The sequence below is a fragment of the Chrysochloris asiatica genome, unplaced genomic scaffold (assembly GCF_000296735.1).
Source record: "Chrysochloris asiatica unplaced genomic scaffold, ChrAsi1.0 scaffold00051, whole genome shotgun sequence".
Lineage (NCBI taxonomy): Eukaryota > Metazoa > Chordata > Mammalia > Afrosoricida > Chrysochloridae > Chrysochloris > Chrysochloris asiatica.
In genome coordinates this window covers 671,522-689,467 of record NW_006408569.1, presented here as the reverse complement: position 1 = coordinate 689,467, position 17,946 = coordinate 671,522, and the positions used below count along the sequence as shown (strand labels likewise).

At 40.9% G+C, this 17,946-nt stretch overlaps 1 protein-coding gene across 3 annotated transcripts in view; it reads left to right on the top strand.

Annotated features, from left to right (window-relative positions):
* The window catches only part of PHF6 (PHD finger protein 6), a 50,590-nt gene that overhangs the window by 19,481 nt on the left and 13,163 nt on the right, over positions 1–17,946 (top strand). For 2 of the 3 annotated variants that reach the window (XM_006862805.1, XM_006862804.1), the window contains exons 5-8: positions 9,479–9,645; positions 9,808–9,951; positions 11,436–11,540; positions 16,925–17,058. In XM_006862805.1, coding sequence (XP_006862867.1) covers positions 9,479–9,645; positions 9,808–9,951; positions 11,436–11,540; positions 16,925–17,058 — 550 coding nt within the window. Of the gene's footprint in view, positions 1–9,475; positions 9,646–9,807; positions 9,952–11,435; positions 11,541–16,924; positions 17,059–17,946 lie in introns of all 3 variants that reach the window. The other variant, XM_006862803.1, reaches the window with a different exon arrangement.

Below are 17,946 nucleotides of genomic sequence, written 5' to 3'. Positions count from 1 at the left end.
CCCAGCTGTGAGCCTTCCAACCGTCTAAGTATTCCTTTATATGTGGTTCAGAGTTCTGGGACCATCCCCTGAGCCTGCTTGGTCGGGTATTCTGTTGGTGGAGCTCTCTGCTATACGACCACCAGATCCGCCATCTTGTTTGTTCTCCTAACACATTTTTGGATCACCAGGCTTTCTGTTAAACTTTTATTCCCATGAAGTACTTTTTAAAAAATACAGACACCCATAAGAGATCATTTTCAAATACAGACGTTGAAGCCTTGTTTTGTAGTCCTCATTAGCCATGGTCACATACAGTTAGCCAAGTTGTTCTTGATGTTTAAAGGTGTGGGGAGTTCTCAAAATTGAATTCTGACTTGTTTAAAACCTTTTCAAGCAGATTAGCCATATAAGGAGGTTTGGCTTTAATCTGAGATGTTGTATCCCTCCATTTAGACTTGAGATCATGAAGATTTTTGTTAGAATTCCATCCCGGTTATTGGCATTTTAGTTAGTTATTCCTTTTATAATGATTTACCTAACTCAGTGATAACATATTACAATGTTTGGACTCTTTTCTTTTGATATCTCTTAGATCTTGTTTTTTAAATAATACAGTATCGCATTGTTTCTACTTTTGGACTTCAGGATTATCTTAATGCTTCATAAAGTGTTGCTTGAAAATGTATTTTTTAGTAAAAAGTTACTTGTAAGGCGAACAAACTAGATTTAAAAAAGAATGTTTCTGAGACAATAAATGAAGTGCAACCGATAAACCTTTACGTGCTTTCCTTCACTCCCTCACCCCACTTAATTGTAGAATTGAACTGAAAACTCTTTTGTGCAAACTCTCTCCCCTCTTTTCATTGCTTCAGATTGTTTCCCCTCTTTTCATTGCTTCAGATTGTTGTTGTTAAGTGCCATCGAGGTTGTTCCAATTCATAGCAACCCTGTATATATAGGGTTTCCAAGGAGTGCTGGTTGGTTTGAACCACTAACCTTGTGATTAGCAGTCCAGTGCTGATGTGTAGTGCCACACCAGGAATCTGCTTCAAATTATAACCATGTACTTGGTGGTGGCGGCGGTGATATGCCATGGAGTCAGTTCCAACCCATAGTGACCTTGTACAGGGTTTCCGAGGCTGGAAATCTTTACGGATGCAGAAAGCCTCATCTTTCTCCCGCGGAATGGCTGGTCGTTTCGAACTGCTGACCTTGAGGTTAGCAACCCAACTCGTAGCCACTACACTACCAGAACTCCTTACCATGTACTTAGTACTCTGTAAATTCTATTGACCATAGATATTAAGCCAAGGATTGAAATGTGCTATCATACAAATACAAGTATATAAGCATACTTTGTTGTTAAGTGCCATTGAGTCCGTTCTGGCATATAGCGACCCTGTATAGCGGTTCTGAGGAGTGGCTGATGAGCTTGAACCGCCACCTTTGCAGTCCAGCGCATTAACCCACAGCGCCACACTGGGGCTCAATAAGCATACTGGACCAGCACAGTTAAAATGTAGGATTGCCTCACAGGATTTGAGAAGGATGGCAGTACTGATTAATATAGACAATGCCCCCTTCTCTTCTTATTCCCTAGATTTCTGAAGCTGGTAGTACCACCTAGTGGTCACAAAACATCATTGCAGCTAACATTACATAGGCTCATTTTGACTACCTTGGAGTGTGTGGAGTGTCGCGCTGTGGGTTAATGCGCCAGACTGCAAAGCCATTTGAATTGCAAGGTTGGCAGTTAAAGCTCACCAGCTGCTCCTCGGAAATCCTATACAGGGTTGCTATGGGTTGGAACCGATTCGATGGCACTTAACAACAACTGCTCTGAGAGACTTATTTCATAGTTTTCAAGATGATTTTTCCTTTAGTGTAGCTGAAAGGATTATTACAGTTAAAATGTGTGAAACAATTTATTTGAAATTTGTAGCACATTGTGACCCCCATGTATTACAGGCATATGAAAGGGCTTCAAAAAGTTCATGGAAAAATTCCATTATATTTTTATTCCATTTTTTCCACAAACTTTTAAAAACCCCTTCATGTATAGTATGTTTGTATTCTTATTGTAGAACTTGAAGCATCATATTATGATTGTAAAGTATCGAGTTTATATGTACCACTTTCATCTAGCTTGAATTTATTTGCTAATGAGTTCTTTGTCAGAAACAGGACTTGAATTATTTGTTCTAAGGGAAAGAAATGTTCGCTTTTATGATCATAAATTAGGATTGGGGCTTGTAGGCTTATTTTCCAGGGACTGTGATGGAGAATTGTATTGCACTGGTCTATAGAGTGGGGTCCTGGTATAGCGCTGCAGGATAAGCCCTGGACTGCTGACCTCCAGAATTTGAGCATTTGGGAGGTAGAATTGATATGACCTAGGGATGGAGGAAAACCGGATACTGGAGATGACTGCTAGGTTTCTTACAAAGGGATGACTGATGATGACATTTACTTAAATGACGTTGAAGTTGGAATGTGCTTACGGGGAAAATTGGTCAGTGAAGCTTGAAAAGGTTGAGTTCCAGACACCTGCACACTGTGAGTTCTCCAAGTGGTGGTAATAAATAAGTCAATGGATTATGTGCTTCCCCTTTTCTGTGGTGAAAATATGCATAAAACATGGTTCTTGTTCTTAGAATAGAACAGAAACCTTGGCTAGATAAAGAAACGTGTCAGCTGTGAGTTAGATCATTGAAGCTCTGTGATTGGAGCAAAAGCCCTTAAGGGCGGGAGTTCAGTCAGGTGTCTGGGTGTGATTACAGGGATTAGGTAGTTAATGGAGGACATCACTGAAGATCACAAAACGGATTGATTGGCTAGGTGTTGCCCAGGATGGAGGCAGGAGTTGGAGAAAAGGACTGTGAGCGGTACAACTCCTGGCAGTTGTGATTGTTAGCGTTACTGGGGGAGAAGGTGGCAAGTCTCTGTTCTACTTCAAGTGGTCTGTGGTCCTGAGAATTGGTGTCACCTGGTCTCTTGTTAGAACTGCAGCCTCTCAAGCCACACCCCTGACCTCCGAAATAGGAACTTACAATTTGACAAGATCTCCAGATGATCTGTGTTCAGATTACAGTTTTTGCTGTAATTTAGATGGATGGGGGAGAACCTCAGAAGTGCAGGCCTTTTAATAGAGGGATAGAGAACTCGGGGCTCAATAGCACTGTTTGATAGAACTCCAAGTGGTGAGGGTTATTCAGCACATGAAATGTGGCTCGTGTGATTGAGGGACGAAATGATAAAGTTTACTTCATTATAGTTCATTTGTATTTAACTCGTCACACGTGAGGAGCCCTAGTAGCATGGTGGGTTTCGCATTATGCTGCAAATCACAGGACAGCAGTTGGAATCCATCAGCCACTCCTCGGGAGAAAGATGAGGCTTTCTGCTCCCGTAAAGATTTACAGCCTAGGAAACCCTATACAGGGTCACTGTGAGTCAGAACTGACTCCATGGCACATCACACCACCACCACCACCACCACCACCACCACCACCTGAGAAGGTAATAGTAAAAGCTCAGAGAAGAGCTGCCAGGGTTCAATTAAAGCAAGAGGTGGAGGAAGTGTTCAGAGGAAACTGAGGCTACAAGGCAGTTTCATCATTCAGTTTTAAGTTTCATTTAATGTTTGGGAAGTAGGGAAGTAAGATCAGAACCTACTGTGCACTGGAGACATTTTCTCATATCATCCTGCAAGGTAGGCGTATTGTGCCTGTTGGATTGAGGAGGAAAACAAAGCCCAGAAAATAGTGCTGGAGTCGAGTTGGGATTTGAAGTTAAGCTTCATTCTGTAGTGAAGCATAGGCCAGGTCATGATGACATAGGTTGGGATGGGGATATGCGGCGCTGGGGTGTGGGGCTGGGATCGTGTTCTAGTGAGGTCTGAGAATGCCAGAGCAGATCCGGCCTTTACTGTAATTGTGCTTAGGACTGGAAGTGAGCTATGTATATATAGATATTTGGATGATGTGTACATGGAGAGTCATTATGCTAGTCTAATGAATAATCCTCTCGCTACAGGTTCGCTATGAGTCAGAGTCAACTCAACAGCACTTGGCAACAACAACACATATATATATACACACACACATGCATTTACAATGGAGTTCTGGTGGGGTGCTGTGGGTTAATGCACTGGACACTGCAGTGTCAGTTTGGACCTCAAGCACACTGGCCACTGCTTGGAAATACTATACAGGATCACTATGGGTCGGAACCGACTTGACTACACTTTAACAACAACAACAACATATTCATAATTACAGTCCTTGTTTCTGCCACTGGTCACGTGGTCATAACTGCTAGCCAGAACTACCACCTTCTGCCATATATTGTTGTTAAGTGCCAACAAGTCAGTACCAACTCACAGCGACCCTATATAGGATTTCCAAAGAGCAACTGATAGCTTTGAACCACCGACCTTGCAGATAGCAGTTCAGTGCTTATCCTACAGGGTCACACCAGGATTCCATATATAAGTATTATGGAGAATTTCATAGGAATACACAAATAGAATAGCATAATGACCTTCCATGTGCATATCATCCAGCTTTAATTAATTATCAACATATAGCTAATCTTGTTTCATCTAAACGCCATCTACTTCCATCTCCTTTTATTTTGAAGCAAATCTCTGAACATTAGAGCATCATTTTAAATGTAAATCGTTAAGTAGATAAGACAACGACTCCTTTTTAAGCCTACCACTATCACACCTAACATAGTTTATTAATATCTTCTGTCCTGAGTGGTGCTGTAGGGTAAACACTATACGGCTAGCCATAAGGTTGGCAGTTCAAACCCACCTGAGCCACACCTCAGAAAACCAACTCGCTGGCACTGACTGTATCATCATTGAGTGAACTACCAGGAAGCCTGCAGGCTTGCTCTTTTATCTAGCGGAGTTTAGTGTCTTCACAAGGCAATGCAACCATCACCACTAACTCATCCACCATCCTGAAAAGAAGCCTCAAATCTGTGAACGCCATTCCCACATCTTCCACTCATCCCATCCCGACCTACTTCTTGTCTATGGATTTGCCTAGTCTGAACATTTCATATAAATGGGACTGGTAGCGTAGTGGTTACGAACGAATTGGGCTGCTAACCGCTAGGTCAGCAGTTTAAAACTACCAGCCGCTCCATGGGAGAAAGCTGAGGCTTTCTGCTCCCGTACAGATTTATAGCCTCGGAAACCCTGTACAGGGTCGCTATGGGTCAGAATTGACTTCACGGCACATCACCATGGCACGCCGCCACAATATTTGTTCTTTGGGACTGTTTTTTTTCTGCCTAGCATACTTTTTCAGGGTCCCTGATGCTGAAGTATCGATTAGTATCTCACTCCTTTTTAGTGCCCAGTAATAGTCCATTTCGGGCGTCCTGGTGTGGCGCTGTGGGTTAATGTGCCAGACTGCAAAGCCGTTTGAACTGCTAGGTCAGCGGTTCAGGCTCACCAGCTGCTCCTTGGAAACCCTATACAGGGTTGCTATGGGTCGGAATCGACTTGTCGGCACCTCACAACAACAATAGTCCATTTCATGTTTATACCACATTTTCTAAGGGCTCTAATAGTATAGTGGGTTATGCTTTTGGCTGCTAACTGCAGGGTCAGCAGTTCAAATCCACCAGCTGCTCCATGGGAGAAAGGGGCGGCTTTCTGCTCCCATAAAGATTTACAGTCTTGGAAACCCTTTTCAGAGTTTCTATGAGTCTGAACTACCTGCACAGCACACAGCCATCAGTACCAGCACCAGTACCACATTTTGGTTATCCATTAATTAGTTAATGGACATTTGAGTCGTTTCCACTTTTTATGCATCCTGCTGCTGTGAACTTTTGTGTACAGTTTTTTGCATCGACATGGTTTTTTTTTTTTTTTGCATTTGTACCTAGCAGCAGAATCGATGAATCATACAGTTAATTAATTCTGCATTTCACTTTCTGGAGCAACTGCCAGAGTGTTTTCTGGAATGGCTGCACCATTTTAAGTTCAGCAATGTGTAAGGGTTCTTTCATTCTCTCTAGTCCTGACATGGTAAGCTGAACCGTGAAAGGACCTTGTCCTAAAAACTTCCCAAGAATAAAATAGCTGCCTAGAAATGATATTCTGAATTCCTTAAAAGAAACTCAAAATACTGTGATCTACATAGTCATGTGATTTTGAGTAACCATATTGTAAGTAAAAACAAATTCATTTTATTGTAATGAATAATGGTACTTCCAGCCTGTTGCCATTGAGTGCATTCCAACTCACAGTGGCCCTACGTGACTGAGAAGAACTGCCCCAGGGCTAGACAGATCTACCGAAGGAGACTGGCCCAGCCTTCTCCCTTGGCACAGATGGGACATTCAAACCACTGGTCTTTCAGTTAGCAACTAAGAATTTCACCCATTGCACTACCAGGGTTTCTCAATAATAGTAACAACTCTTGTTTATTAAGCCCTTGCCTGCGGTGTACTGAACTGAGTAACAAGTATGATGAGCCTATCCCAGACATCCACCTTTCATCCATCAGTTTGTCGTACTGTGGTGGCTTCTGTGTTGCTGTGACTCTGGAAGCTACGCCACCGGTATTTGAAATACCAGCAGGGTCATCCACGGTGGACAGGTTTCAGCAGAACTTCCAGACTAAGACAGACTAGGAAGAAGGAGAGGCATATGCAGATGACACAACCTTACTTGCTGGAAGTGAAGAGGACTTGAAACACTTACTGATGAAAGTCAGAGACTACAGTCTTAAAGTATGGACTGCACCTCAACGTAAAGAAATGAAACTCCTCACAACTGAACTAATAACCACAACTGAACTAATAAATAACATCATGATAAACAGAAAATATACTGACGTTGTCAAAGACTTCATTTGGCTTGGATCCACGGATCAGTGCTTATGAAAGCAGCAGTTAAGAGATCAAAGGACGCATTGCACTAGGCTTCAAAGTATTGAAGAGCAAAGATGTCACCTGACCGACTCAAGCCATGGTATTTTCAATGGCCTCATATGGAGTCCTGGTGTGTTGCTGTAGGATAAGCACTGGACTGCTAACTTCAAGGTCGGTCAGCAGCTCAAACCTACCTTGGAAACTCTATACAGGGTCACTTGAGGGCACTTAACAACAATAACGAAGTATGCATATGAAAGCTGGACACTGAATAAGGATGTCAATAGAGCCAGGGTGGGGAACCTTTTTTCTGCCAAACTTTATAACATCACTTATGGGCCATACGAAAATAATTGACCTATTTGGTCAAACATTTAATTAACTCACCCCAAACGTGATGGCTATTATCGTGATATAGTGCTACAGGATAATGCACTGGACCACAAGGTCAGTGGTTCAAACTTACCAGCTGCTCTTCAGAAAGCCTATACAGAATTGCTGTGAATCAGAACCCACTCGACAGTACTTAACAACAACAACAATGTAATAACTGCAGTTAGGGCTGCCTTGATTTTGCGGGCCTTAGAAGAATGGCTGCATTTGAGTTGTGGTGTTGGAGAAGAATAGTGAAAGCACCATGGACTGCTGGAAGAACACAGATCTGCTTTGGAAGAAGCACAGCAAAGGCTTAGACGTGACGATGGTGAAACTTTGTCTTTCATACTTTTGGACATATTGTCAGGAAGGACCAGTCCCTACAGAAGACATAATGCTTGGTAAAATGGAGGGTCTGCAAAAACGAGGAAGACCCCAACCAGATGAACTGACACAGTGCCAGTAACAATGGGCTGGACAACAATTGTGAGGCTGGTGCAGGACCGCGCAGTGTTTCAATCTGTTGTGCAGAGGGGTCACTGGGAGTCAGAAATGGCCTCTACAGCACCAAACAACCTATCTGTATCAATTCCTCACCAGAAGAATGGATGAAAGCAACTGAGGCTTAAGATAATTAAAGAGCTTGCTCAAAGTCACACAACTACTAAGTACCAAAGGCAAGCCCCACACTCGTCCCAGATACTCTTACCCTTTTGATGATATGGCACTGCGGTAAGTTGACAGGTCTGTGTGAAACCTGAGTTTGCAGGGCTCTTAACCAGTTCCTGTGGAAGAAAAGCTTGTGAATAACGTTAAGCAAAACTGCCACGGTCTATAATGCTTTCCTATTATAAGGAATTTCTGCTTTAGAAATGAACAGAAATAACCAGAATTAAGTCATACATCTTAGGATGTGTTCTTTCCCATTTTGCTTAAGTATCTGGAGAATGACTATAGTCTTTACCATTTTGTAAAGCAATCTTTCAAACTGCCCAACCTTGATAAATAACATTCTTATCAATGGAGAAAAGATTGAAGTTGTCAAGGACGTCATTCTTCTTGGATCAGCTATCAACACTCATGGAAGCAGCAATCAAGAAATCAGAGGACGCATTGCATTAGGCAAATCTGCTGCACAAGACCTTTTTAAAGTGTTGAAGAGCAAAGATGTCAGCTTGAGGAGTAAGGTGTGCCTCATCCAAGCCATGGTATTTTCAGTAACCTCATATGCATGCGAAAGCTGGACAGTTAATAAGGAAGACCATAGACAAATTGATGCTTTTGAGTTATGCAGGTGGAGGAGAATATTGAAAGTGCCATGGGCTGCCAAAAGAACCAATAGATCTGTGTTGGAAGAATAACCACTGCCATTGAGTTGGTTCCAGCTAAAAGTGACCCTGTCTAGGGTTTTCAAGGCTTTGAATCTGTACAGGAGCAGAAAGCCTCATCCCTCTCCCACAGAATAACTGGTGGGTTTGTAGTTAGCAGGCTAGTGCCTACTATTTGACAGTGAAGATAACCTACCTTTGTTTTCCAAGTTCTAGTAAGTTTATTTTGTAGGTAAGTATTCTAATTCCGCCAATAGTGAAGGGTAAAACAGAAACCTAGGGTAAAAAAGATAATAAAAGAGCTCATTCTAAAAAGCAATTTACTAGAGTTTGAAAATGTTGACTAATATATACAGGCAAAAATACAATTTTACAAAATTACAAATCAAAGAAAATAAGCTATAGTAACAATATATTGGATTTTTGTTGCATTTATAGGAAATGCCAGGTTGCTACGTTGAACGTAGTACAGACCATTTTTGGAGGCCATTTTGGCACAGTGGGTTAAAGCATTGGGCTGCTCAGTGCAAGGTCAGCTGAAAGATGTGGAAAAAGCTGAGACGTCTACTCTCTTAAAGATGACCCGTCTTGGAAACGCTGAGGAGTGACCCTGCGCTCTCCTGTGGGCTCCCTATGAGTCAGACTCCGCACAGTGGCCATGGATTTGGGTTTTAGCTGAGGCTTGAGCCTCTCACCAGTGCGTCTGTGTGAGGAGAGGAGGAGGCGCCATGGCTTTTACTTGACCACCATCTCCATCACAGTCAGTGGTGTGGGACTGTGTGTACCCATGTGTGGATTTTTGGGTTTCCTCATTTCTGGAGGTGATTCACTCTAAGAAATACATGAGCATTTTAAGATTGGTTCATATAAACATTTTGTTCATTTTTAAGCAGCTGATTTAGAAGAAACTTTTAATGAGCATGAACTGGAGCCCTCATCACCTAAAAATAAAAAGAAAAGTCGTAAAGGAAGGCCAAGAAAAACGAATTTTAAAGGGCTGTCTGAAGACACCAGGTCCACATCCTCCCATGGGACAGATGAAATGGAAAGTAGTTCCTATGTAAGTAAATGATTCTGTGTGCTTTTTTGTAGCACCATGAGTCTTTCAGCTATTTCTAGTTCAAGTTCAGCATTTGAAATGTTAAATCAGTAATGGTGCTGGTAGCATATTTTCATGGATTTAAAAAAAATGATTTTTTTCTCTTTCCTTTTGTGTTGGCAGAGAGATAGGTCCCCACACAGAAGCAGCCCTAGTGACACCAGGCCTAGGTGTGGGTTTTGTCATGTAGGCGAGGAAGAGAATGAAGCTAGAGGAAAACTGCATATATTTAATGCCAAAAAGGCAGCTGCACATTATAAGTGCATGGTAAGTAAGCATGGTTCTTTTATTGTGCTTTTAAACCCAAGTTATTTCGAAAATCATTCAGCAAGTAATAAACAGCAATTTTCTCAGCTGTGGTGTTTACGAATTATGAAGAGCATGTCCTGTGGCAGCCTTTACACTTTAGTAGAGGCTCCTGGATAGCATAAATTGCACTTGACTAGTAACCAGAAGGTTGGCAGGTCATATTTACCCACCAGCGCTTCAAAAGAAAGACCTGGTGATCTAGGTCCTTAAGATTGTAGCCATTGAAAACCCTACAGAATGGAATGCAGTTCTCCGAAACGAGTTGCCTGAGTCAGAGTTAACTCAACAGCAACTGCCGTACTTTTTTCCTGCCTTTCTTTTTTCCCCGTATACCTGAGTAGGGTTTGAAGTAATCCTAATTATAACTAGTTGTTGTTGAGTCAAGTCGATTCCTACTCACGGCCATCCTATAGGTATCAGAGGAGAGCTATGCTCCATAGTGTTTTCGATGGCTGGTTTTTGGAAGTAGATTACCAGGCCTTTCTTCTTGAGGAGCCTCTGGGAGAACTCGAACAGCCAACCTTTCAGTTAGCAGCCAAGTGTATTAATGGTGTCCACTACCAAGAGACTTCATTCCAATTATAGTCATTATGTTCCATATAGGCTGTAACTAACTAGACTAGCTTACATTATTAGTGTAAGATTTTCAGCCTTGTAATACTGTTACAGATGTCTCTATTATTAACTTGACATGCCTGTTAGCAGTTATTCACCTATAGCCTAATTCTCCTAGTGTATTTTTCACTTCCTTGAGGACAAGGAGTATATCTTATCTTTGCATATTTATTTAGATGCAGACCTGACATATGGTAGACATACATAAGTATTTTTGAATTAGATTGTATTGCTCACATTTATATTTAGGTTTTTTACAGATATCAGATATTCTTAATTAAAGATGCACAACAGATTTACTTGGGGACTTTATCCAAAATATGTGCACCCAGGCCCCCCCATGTCTGTTTTGAGGGGAAAATCCCCAGATGATTCTGATCTGCATCTGTGATTGAAATTTGCTGATTTAAACCCTTAAAAACCTGTCAGAAATGTACAACACTTGGGAGACAACAGAGTTCCAAATCACAGGTGTTTGAAGCAAGACAGTATTTCATCTGCACTGCACATTGCCAGTTGCAGTTCTATTTCATTCTTACTTTGGTTTATATTTTTATCATGTTGTCATTGCTGAGTGTCATCGACTAGGTCCCAACTCTTAGCAACCCTGTATAGGGTTTCCAAGGACCGGCTGGTGAGTTTGAGCCACTGCGCCACATCAAGGCTCCATGTAAATATATTTTTTAAATACTTGAGTTGCTATATAGTTATTAAGGGGAAATTCCCTGTGTCAGGAAATTAAACTAAGACCCATTTGTTAATTTGTTGTTGAATCTGTTTCTCACAAGGATTCTGGGTGTTAATAGTCCTGCATTTTTCTTCTCTAGCTGTTTTCTTCTGGCACAGTCCAGCTCACAACCACATCAAGAGCAGAATTTGGAGATTTTGATATTAAAACTGTACTTCAGGAGATTAAGCGAGGAAAAAGAATGGTCTGTAATTTAATATTGAGGTTATACGATGTTGCTCTTGATTTTCTGCTTTAAATTTAGAGTGCCTCTCAAATCTATCCAGTCATCAAAAAATTAAAGTGGTTTTTTTTTTGTGGACGGTTTTTGTAATTAATAAGAAGATAATATTTCTCTCTTCTATGTAACTTTATTACTTAAAACTATACTGACGTTTATATTTTGGGGTATGTGAGCATCTTCTAATAAAACGAAGGTGTGAGTGTGACATACTTTATTAAGTAAAAATGTCATGGAGGGGCTTCAAAATTTTGTTGAAATATTCCATTATCGTTTACTTCCATGAACTCTTTGAAACCCCCTTATGTGTAATTGTTTAAGTTTGCTTAAAGAAAAATTCTTTAACTCTTAATACTTGTATAGCACTGAGAACTGAGCACTGATTATTTCTTTTTAAACGAAAGGTTTTTTAAGTATTAGTGTCTCCTGATCAAATATTCCTATACAGTTCATGAATATTATAAAGTATCAGTGGAATGCAAAGTGTTTTTTATTGTGAAAGTTTTCAAACATATCAAGATTGAGAGCATAGTAACACTCATATGTCCTCTGTCTTTTGTCATTGTTGTTGGAAGCACTTTCAAACAGATTTCAGACTACATGTCATTTCACCGCTACATATTTCAGGACTCATTTGTAAGAACTTCAGTAATTTCTTCCTTAATCCCAATACCTTTACACTGCAAAAATGAAGAAGGACTTTTCAGTGTCATTTATTCCTCAGTTCATAGTCGTATTTTCCTGTCTTTTTTAAAGATGTGTGAGTCAAGCTCCAAACAAGGACCACACATTACATTTTGTTGTTCAATAATCTCTAAATCATCTAGGGAAGTTTCTTCATTCTTTTTGTTAGTTTTTTGGTTTTGTTTTGGTCAGGTAAGATGGGAAGGAGATTTGTGTGCCATTGATTTATTGAAGAAAGGGGGTTACTTCTATAGAATATCCCACAATTTTTACTTGTATGTTTGCTTTCTGTTTTTGAAAATGTCAGTATGTATTTCACTTTAAAAGTTGAAGACCCCATGTGAATAGGCATCTTTTATGCTGTTTAAACAACGCAAGGAAGACGTCATTGGTCCTGCATCGTTTCTTATCATCAAGGCCATATTTTCCAAACACTGATCCTCCCTCTTTTTTTCCAGTCTTTGCCTTCTGATCACCAGTAATTATCAATACATCATGATTGCATGGTTGATCATTTTCAGACCGAAGAAATTGTAGAATTCATCATCAATAGCATAAGTGGTTGATGTGTAAATTGAAATAACAGTTGTATTAACCGGTCTTCAGTGTAGGTGTAGGCATATTATTCTATCACAGACAGCACTGTACTTCAAGATAGATCTTGAACTGTTCTTTTTGATGATGACTGCATGCCATTCCTCTTCAATTTGTCATTCCTAGAATAATAAACAATGTGATTTTCTGTCTGGGGGTTAGGTACGTCAGTCTCGGTCCTTTGAGAAGCAGACGTCAAGGCAAGATTAGATGTGCAAGAGATTGATTGTGGGGGAAGGAGCTGGTTGAAGTGATACCAGACTTCTGCTGACGCTAGAGCTTCGGCTCTAAACAACACCTGGGTTCTTGCTCAAATTGTAAATTTTCAGGCCACGCCACAGAGCTCTTGACACAAACTCTGAGGTTAAGGCATAGTATCAAACATGGGGATAAGGTTGGGGGGACAGGTGCAAGCTAAAGTTTGGGAGCTTGAGAATCGGGTCAGTAAGAAGAGCCTAGAGACTCCCACCTTGAACTTTAATGGAGACCTAAATAGAGTTAATTTTGATTCAGGAGGTGCCAAGGAATAGCCGTTGAGTCTAGTAGTGGGCTCCGTATGTTTGTTTTCAAGTGGAAGTTTAAGATCTAAAGGCTCGATTCAATCCTGTGTCAACTTTTGAGGGAGTCACAGTCCCAGGTGGGAGGGGCTCACATCAGAGCGTTATACTGTTGATCCTTGGATTCAGTGAGAAGCCCCATCCCTCCATTGTGGCATGTCCCTTCAATATTTCATCTAATGCTCTCACACATCCATGATCTTGGTCTGAAGCCATGAGAAATAGCTTTTTGCAGAACGGCACTTTTGAGGGTAAAGGTAAACATTAAAATAAGCCTGTACTAGATGGTATATATGAAAATGCATCTCTAATAGTCTGATTAAGGATTTGGATAAGACACTTGGAAGGCTAGCAGTGTGCAAATGGCTGCTCTTTAGATGCAGCAACGTCTGTTAGAAATAAAACTCCTTTATAACCAACCCCCAAATCAAACCCACTGCCAGTGTTTTTGTTTCTGATTGAAACAACCATGTGTAGGGTTTCCAAGACTGTGACTCTTTCCAGGAGTAGACAGCCTCATCTTTCTCCCATGGAGTGGCTGGTGGATTTGAACCACTGACCTTGTGGCTAGCAGTCCAGTGCTTACCCTACAGTGCTACCAGGACTCCTCTCCTTCATAATGCAGCCTATATTGTTGTTGTTAAGTGCCGTCTAGTTGGTTCCAACTCATTGTGACCTGGAATAGGGTTTCCAAGGAGCAGCTAGTGTACTTGAAATAACAACCTTGTGGTTAGCAGTCCAGTGCTTGTCCTATAGTATCACATCAGGACTCCAATAGAGTCTATGCTGTTAAGTGCCATCGAGTCAGTTCAGACACATTGTGAATCCTGTATAGACTGGGCTTCTGAAGCTTTCGATCTTTGCGGGAGCATTAAGCTGCATCTTCCTCCTGAGGAGCAGCTGGTATATTTGAACCGCGGACCTTATGATATACAGTCCAATGCTACCAAATAGAGCCTATAGCAGGAATGGGGGAACCTTTTTTCTGTCAAAATTTATGACATCAACTTAAAATTTATCAACTTAAAAAATTAGCCTGTTATATTTGGTCAAACATTTAATTAACTCACCCCCAATGTGATGGCCTCTTGGTCCATGTACAGATTCCTCATGAGCACAATTAAGTGTTCTGGAATACTCATGCTTCGCAATGTTGTCCATAGCTTGTCATGATCCACACAATCGAAAGCCTTTGCAATAGAAAGCCTTGCGTAGTCAATAAAGCACAGGGAAACATCTTTCTGGTATTCTCTGCTTTCAGCCAAGATCCATCGACACCACGAGGCAGTTGTTTGAACAGAACATGGGAACACTAAATGGTTTAAAATTAAGAAAGTTGTGCGACAGGGTTGTATTCACTCACCATATTTATTCAACCTGTATGCTGAACAAACACTCAGAAGCTGGGTTCTATGAAGAAAAACATGGCATCAGGATTGGAGGAAGACTCATTAACAACTTGCGCTATCCAGATGATACAACCTTGCTTGCTGAAAGTGAAGAGGACTTAAAACATTTACTGATGAAGATCAAAGGCCACAGCCTTCTGTAGGGATAACATCTCAACATAAAGAAAACAAAAATCCTCACACTGAACCAATAAACAACATTCTTATTGATGGAGAAAAGATTGAAGTTGTCAAAGACTTCATTCTTCCTGGATCAACCATCAACACTCATGGAAACAGCAGTCAGGAAATCAAAGGACATATTGCATTAGGCAAATCTGCTGCACAAGACCTTTCTAAAGCGATGAAGAGCAAAGATGTCATCTTGGGGACTAAGGTACACCTGACCCAAGCCATGGAATCTTCAATAATCTCATATGTATGTGAAAGCTGGGCAGTGAATAAGGAAGACTGTAGAAGAATTGATGCATTTGAGTTGTGGTGTTGGAGGAAAATAGCAAAAGGTACCATGGGCTGCCAAAAGAAGAAACAGATCTGTGTTGGAAGAAGTGCAGCCAGAGTGTTCCTTGGAGGCTAGGATGGCCAAACTTCATCTCTCATACTTCGGACATATTGTCAGGAGGGACCAGTCGCTGGGCAGGGATATCATGTTTGGTAAGGTGGAGGGTCAGAGAAAAAGAGGAAGACCCCCCCACACACACAATGAGATGAATTGGCAAAGGGGCAGCATCAGTGGGCTCCGGCGTGGCAACAATTGTGAGGTTGGCCCAGGACCGGGCAGTGTTTTGTTCTTAGAGTCTCTATGAATCGGTACCGACTCAATGGCACCTAACACCAACAGTGATGGCTTGGAGTCCTGGCATGGCACTACAGGTTAATGCACTGGACTCCAAGTTAGGCAGTTCCAACTCACCAGCCACTCCTCAGAAACCCTACATAGGGTCGCTGTGAGTCAGTACCAACTTGAAGGCACTTACCAACAAATGTGATGACCTGGTGTGGCACTGTAGATCCACATGGTCGGCAGTTCAGATTTTCAACAGCTGCACTTTAGAACAACAGCAATATGATGGCTGAAGCCATGCTTGCCTTGGCAGGGCCAAACCAAATGATTTCGCTGCACGTTCTCCACCCTGACCTATAGTATTTTTAAAATTACTTCTTTATATCATGCAGAGCAATGTGTTCTGCAGCCAGAGTCAAAGTATGTGACTTGCTGGCACGTAACAGCAACTTGTTACGTGCCAGTTGTCTTGATTAATTATTGTTTATCTCTGTACTACTGAAGAGCTTGGTAAACACTAACCTAGCATTTCCCTGTGTGTATTCCAAAGGAAATTAGTACATCAAGATGCTCTTCTACCCCCCCCCCCAAAAAAAAAGGGTATCTTGGGAACTATTTAGTATACTTCCATCCTAGAGAAAAGGCTGTACAGTAAAGCAATCTGCTTAACCTAGCATTTCAGCGGACTCACAACTCCTTTTGTCTTCACCAACCACCTTCAAATCTCAAAATATTCTTTAAGCAAAATTGATGTAGATCAAATGGAGTCTTGAAAAGACAGACAAGCCTTGTTAGAGTCTATGCTGTTTTCTACTTGGTAAGAATTCCTCTCAGGAAGGTTGCTTTTCTGGTTTCTAATTCTTTGCTATATTCCTAATAAGAAAGGATCTAATCAGAGGTGGAGGGGTGTGCCAACCAATATACTAAAGAATGTCCTTTTTTTGTGTGTTGTTTTTAGCAATATTAGTGAGCATCTTACTCTGGTTAGGTGCCAGATCTCTGTTGGTGATTATGGTTTTTCTAACGAGTTGGCAGTGTTGCAAATGTTATATATTGGCAATGTGAGAGAATTATTTAATATTAGAAACTTTATCAAAGTAGGGATTAAATTGCAGTAAGATTCCATATAAGTATATATGTGCTACATATAAATTCAGTGTACTCTTTTTTGCCAGTAGAAAATATAGATGGTTTCTTTTTGTTTTGTTTTGTTTTTTGTGAATTGACATGTTTGGCTGAAATATGCCAGAATAAAATAAGTAAGATTGCATAAACTTTGAAAAACTGCTCATGATTCTTTCATTCTGTTTCATGTAACAGAAATGTACACTTTGCAGTCAGCCCGGTGCTACTATCGGATGTGAAATCAAAGCCTGTGTGAAGACATACCATTACCACTGTGGAGTACAAGACAAAGCTAAATACATTGAAAATATGTCACGAGGAATTTACAAGTAAGAAACAGCAGTTGTCCATTTCCCTAAAAATCAGTAAGTTGTTTTTACGTGCCAGCAAGTCGATTCTGACTCATAATGACCCTGTATAGGGTTACTGAAGCTGTACATTTTTGGCAGGAGCAGAAAACCTCATATTTCACCTGTGGAGCAGCTGGTAGGCTCGAACTGCTGACATTGTAGCTCGCAGTTCAGTGCTTATCTTACAGAGATGTCATTACTTTACTCGACCACTATTCTTAGGTGATGTTAAGCCTGGTGTAGAAGACTGCAGCTTTTATATAAGGCATTTTCCTCTGCATGTCACTGTGTTCATATTCGCTCAACTACTGTTTAGTATGCTTGCTATGTGCTGGGAATTGGACACACAATGCTCAAAGCAAACACAGGCACCTGGAAAGAGTTGGATTGGCAAAAGTTGTGTGATAGGATATATTTACAACAGTGACAAAAATAAATAAAAAGATTAAATGCAGCTTCCTTGGTTTGGAGGCTTGGGGTCATGGTTTCATGGAACATCCCAGTTAATTGGCCTAATGCAGTGGTTTGTGGGGGGGTGTTGTTGTTTTTTTGTTTTTTTTAAAGGCATCATATAATTTTATTTTGGAACATTATGATCTTCACCCTATTCTTGAGCATCTGCTTTCTAAATTAGAGAAATGAGTATAGGCATTGTAGATGGTAAGATAAGAGTTCAAACCCAAACTCCACCTAGGTTTGGGTGACATTGGCCCAAATTCCTTTATGTTATAGATACTCAACTTCCTCTTCTTATAAACTGGGTGCTTGGATGCCTGTCTCATAGGGCATTTTGAAGCTTAGCTATCTTGTTGACGTAAAGATTCCGACTTTCTTGTTGTTGTTGTTAGGTGCCATTGAGTCGGTACC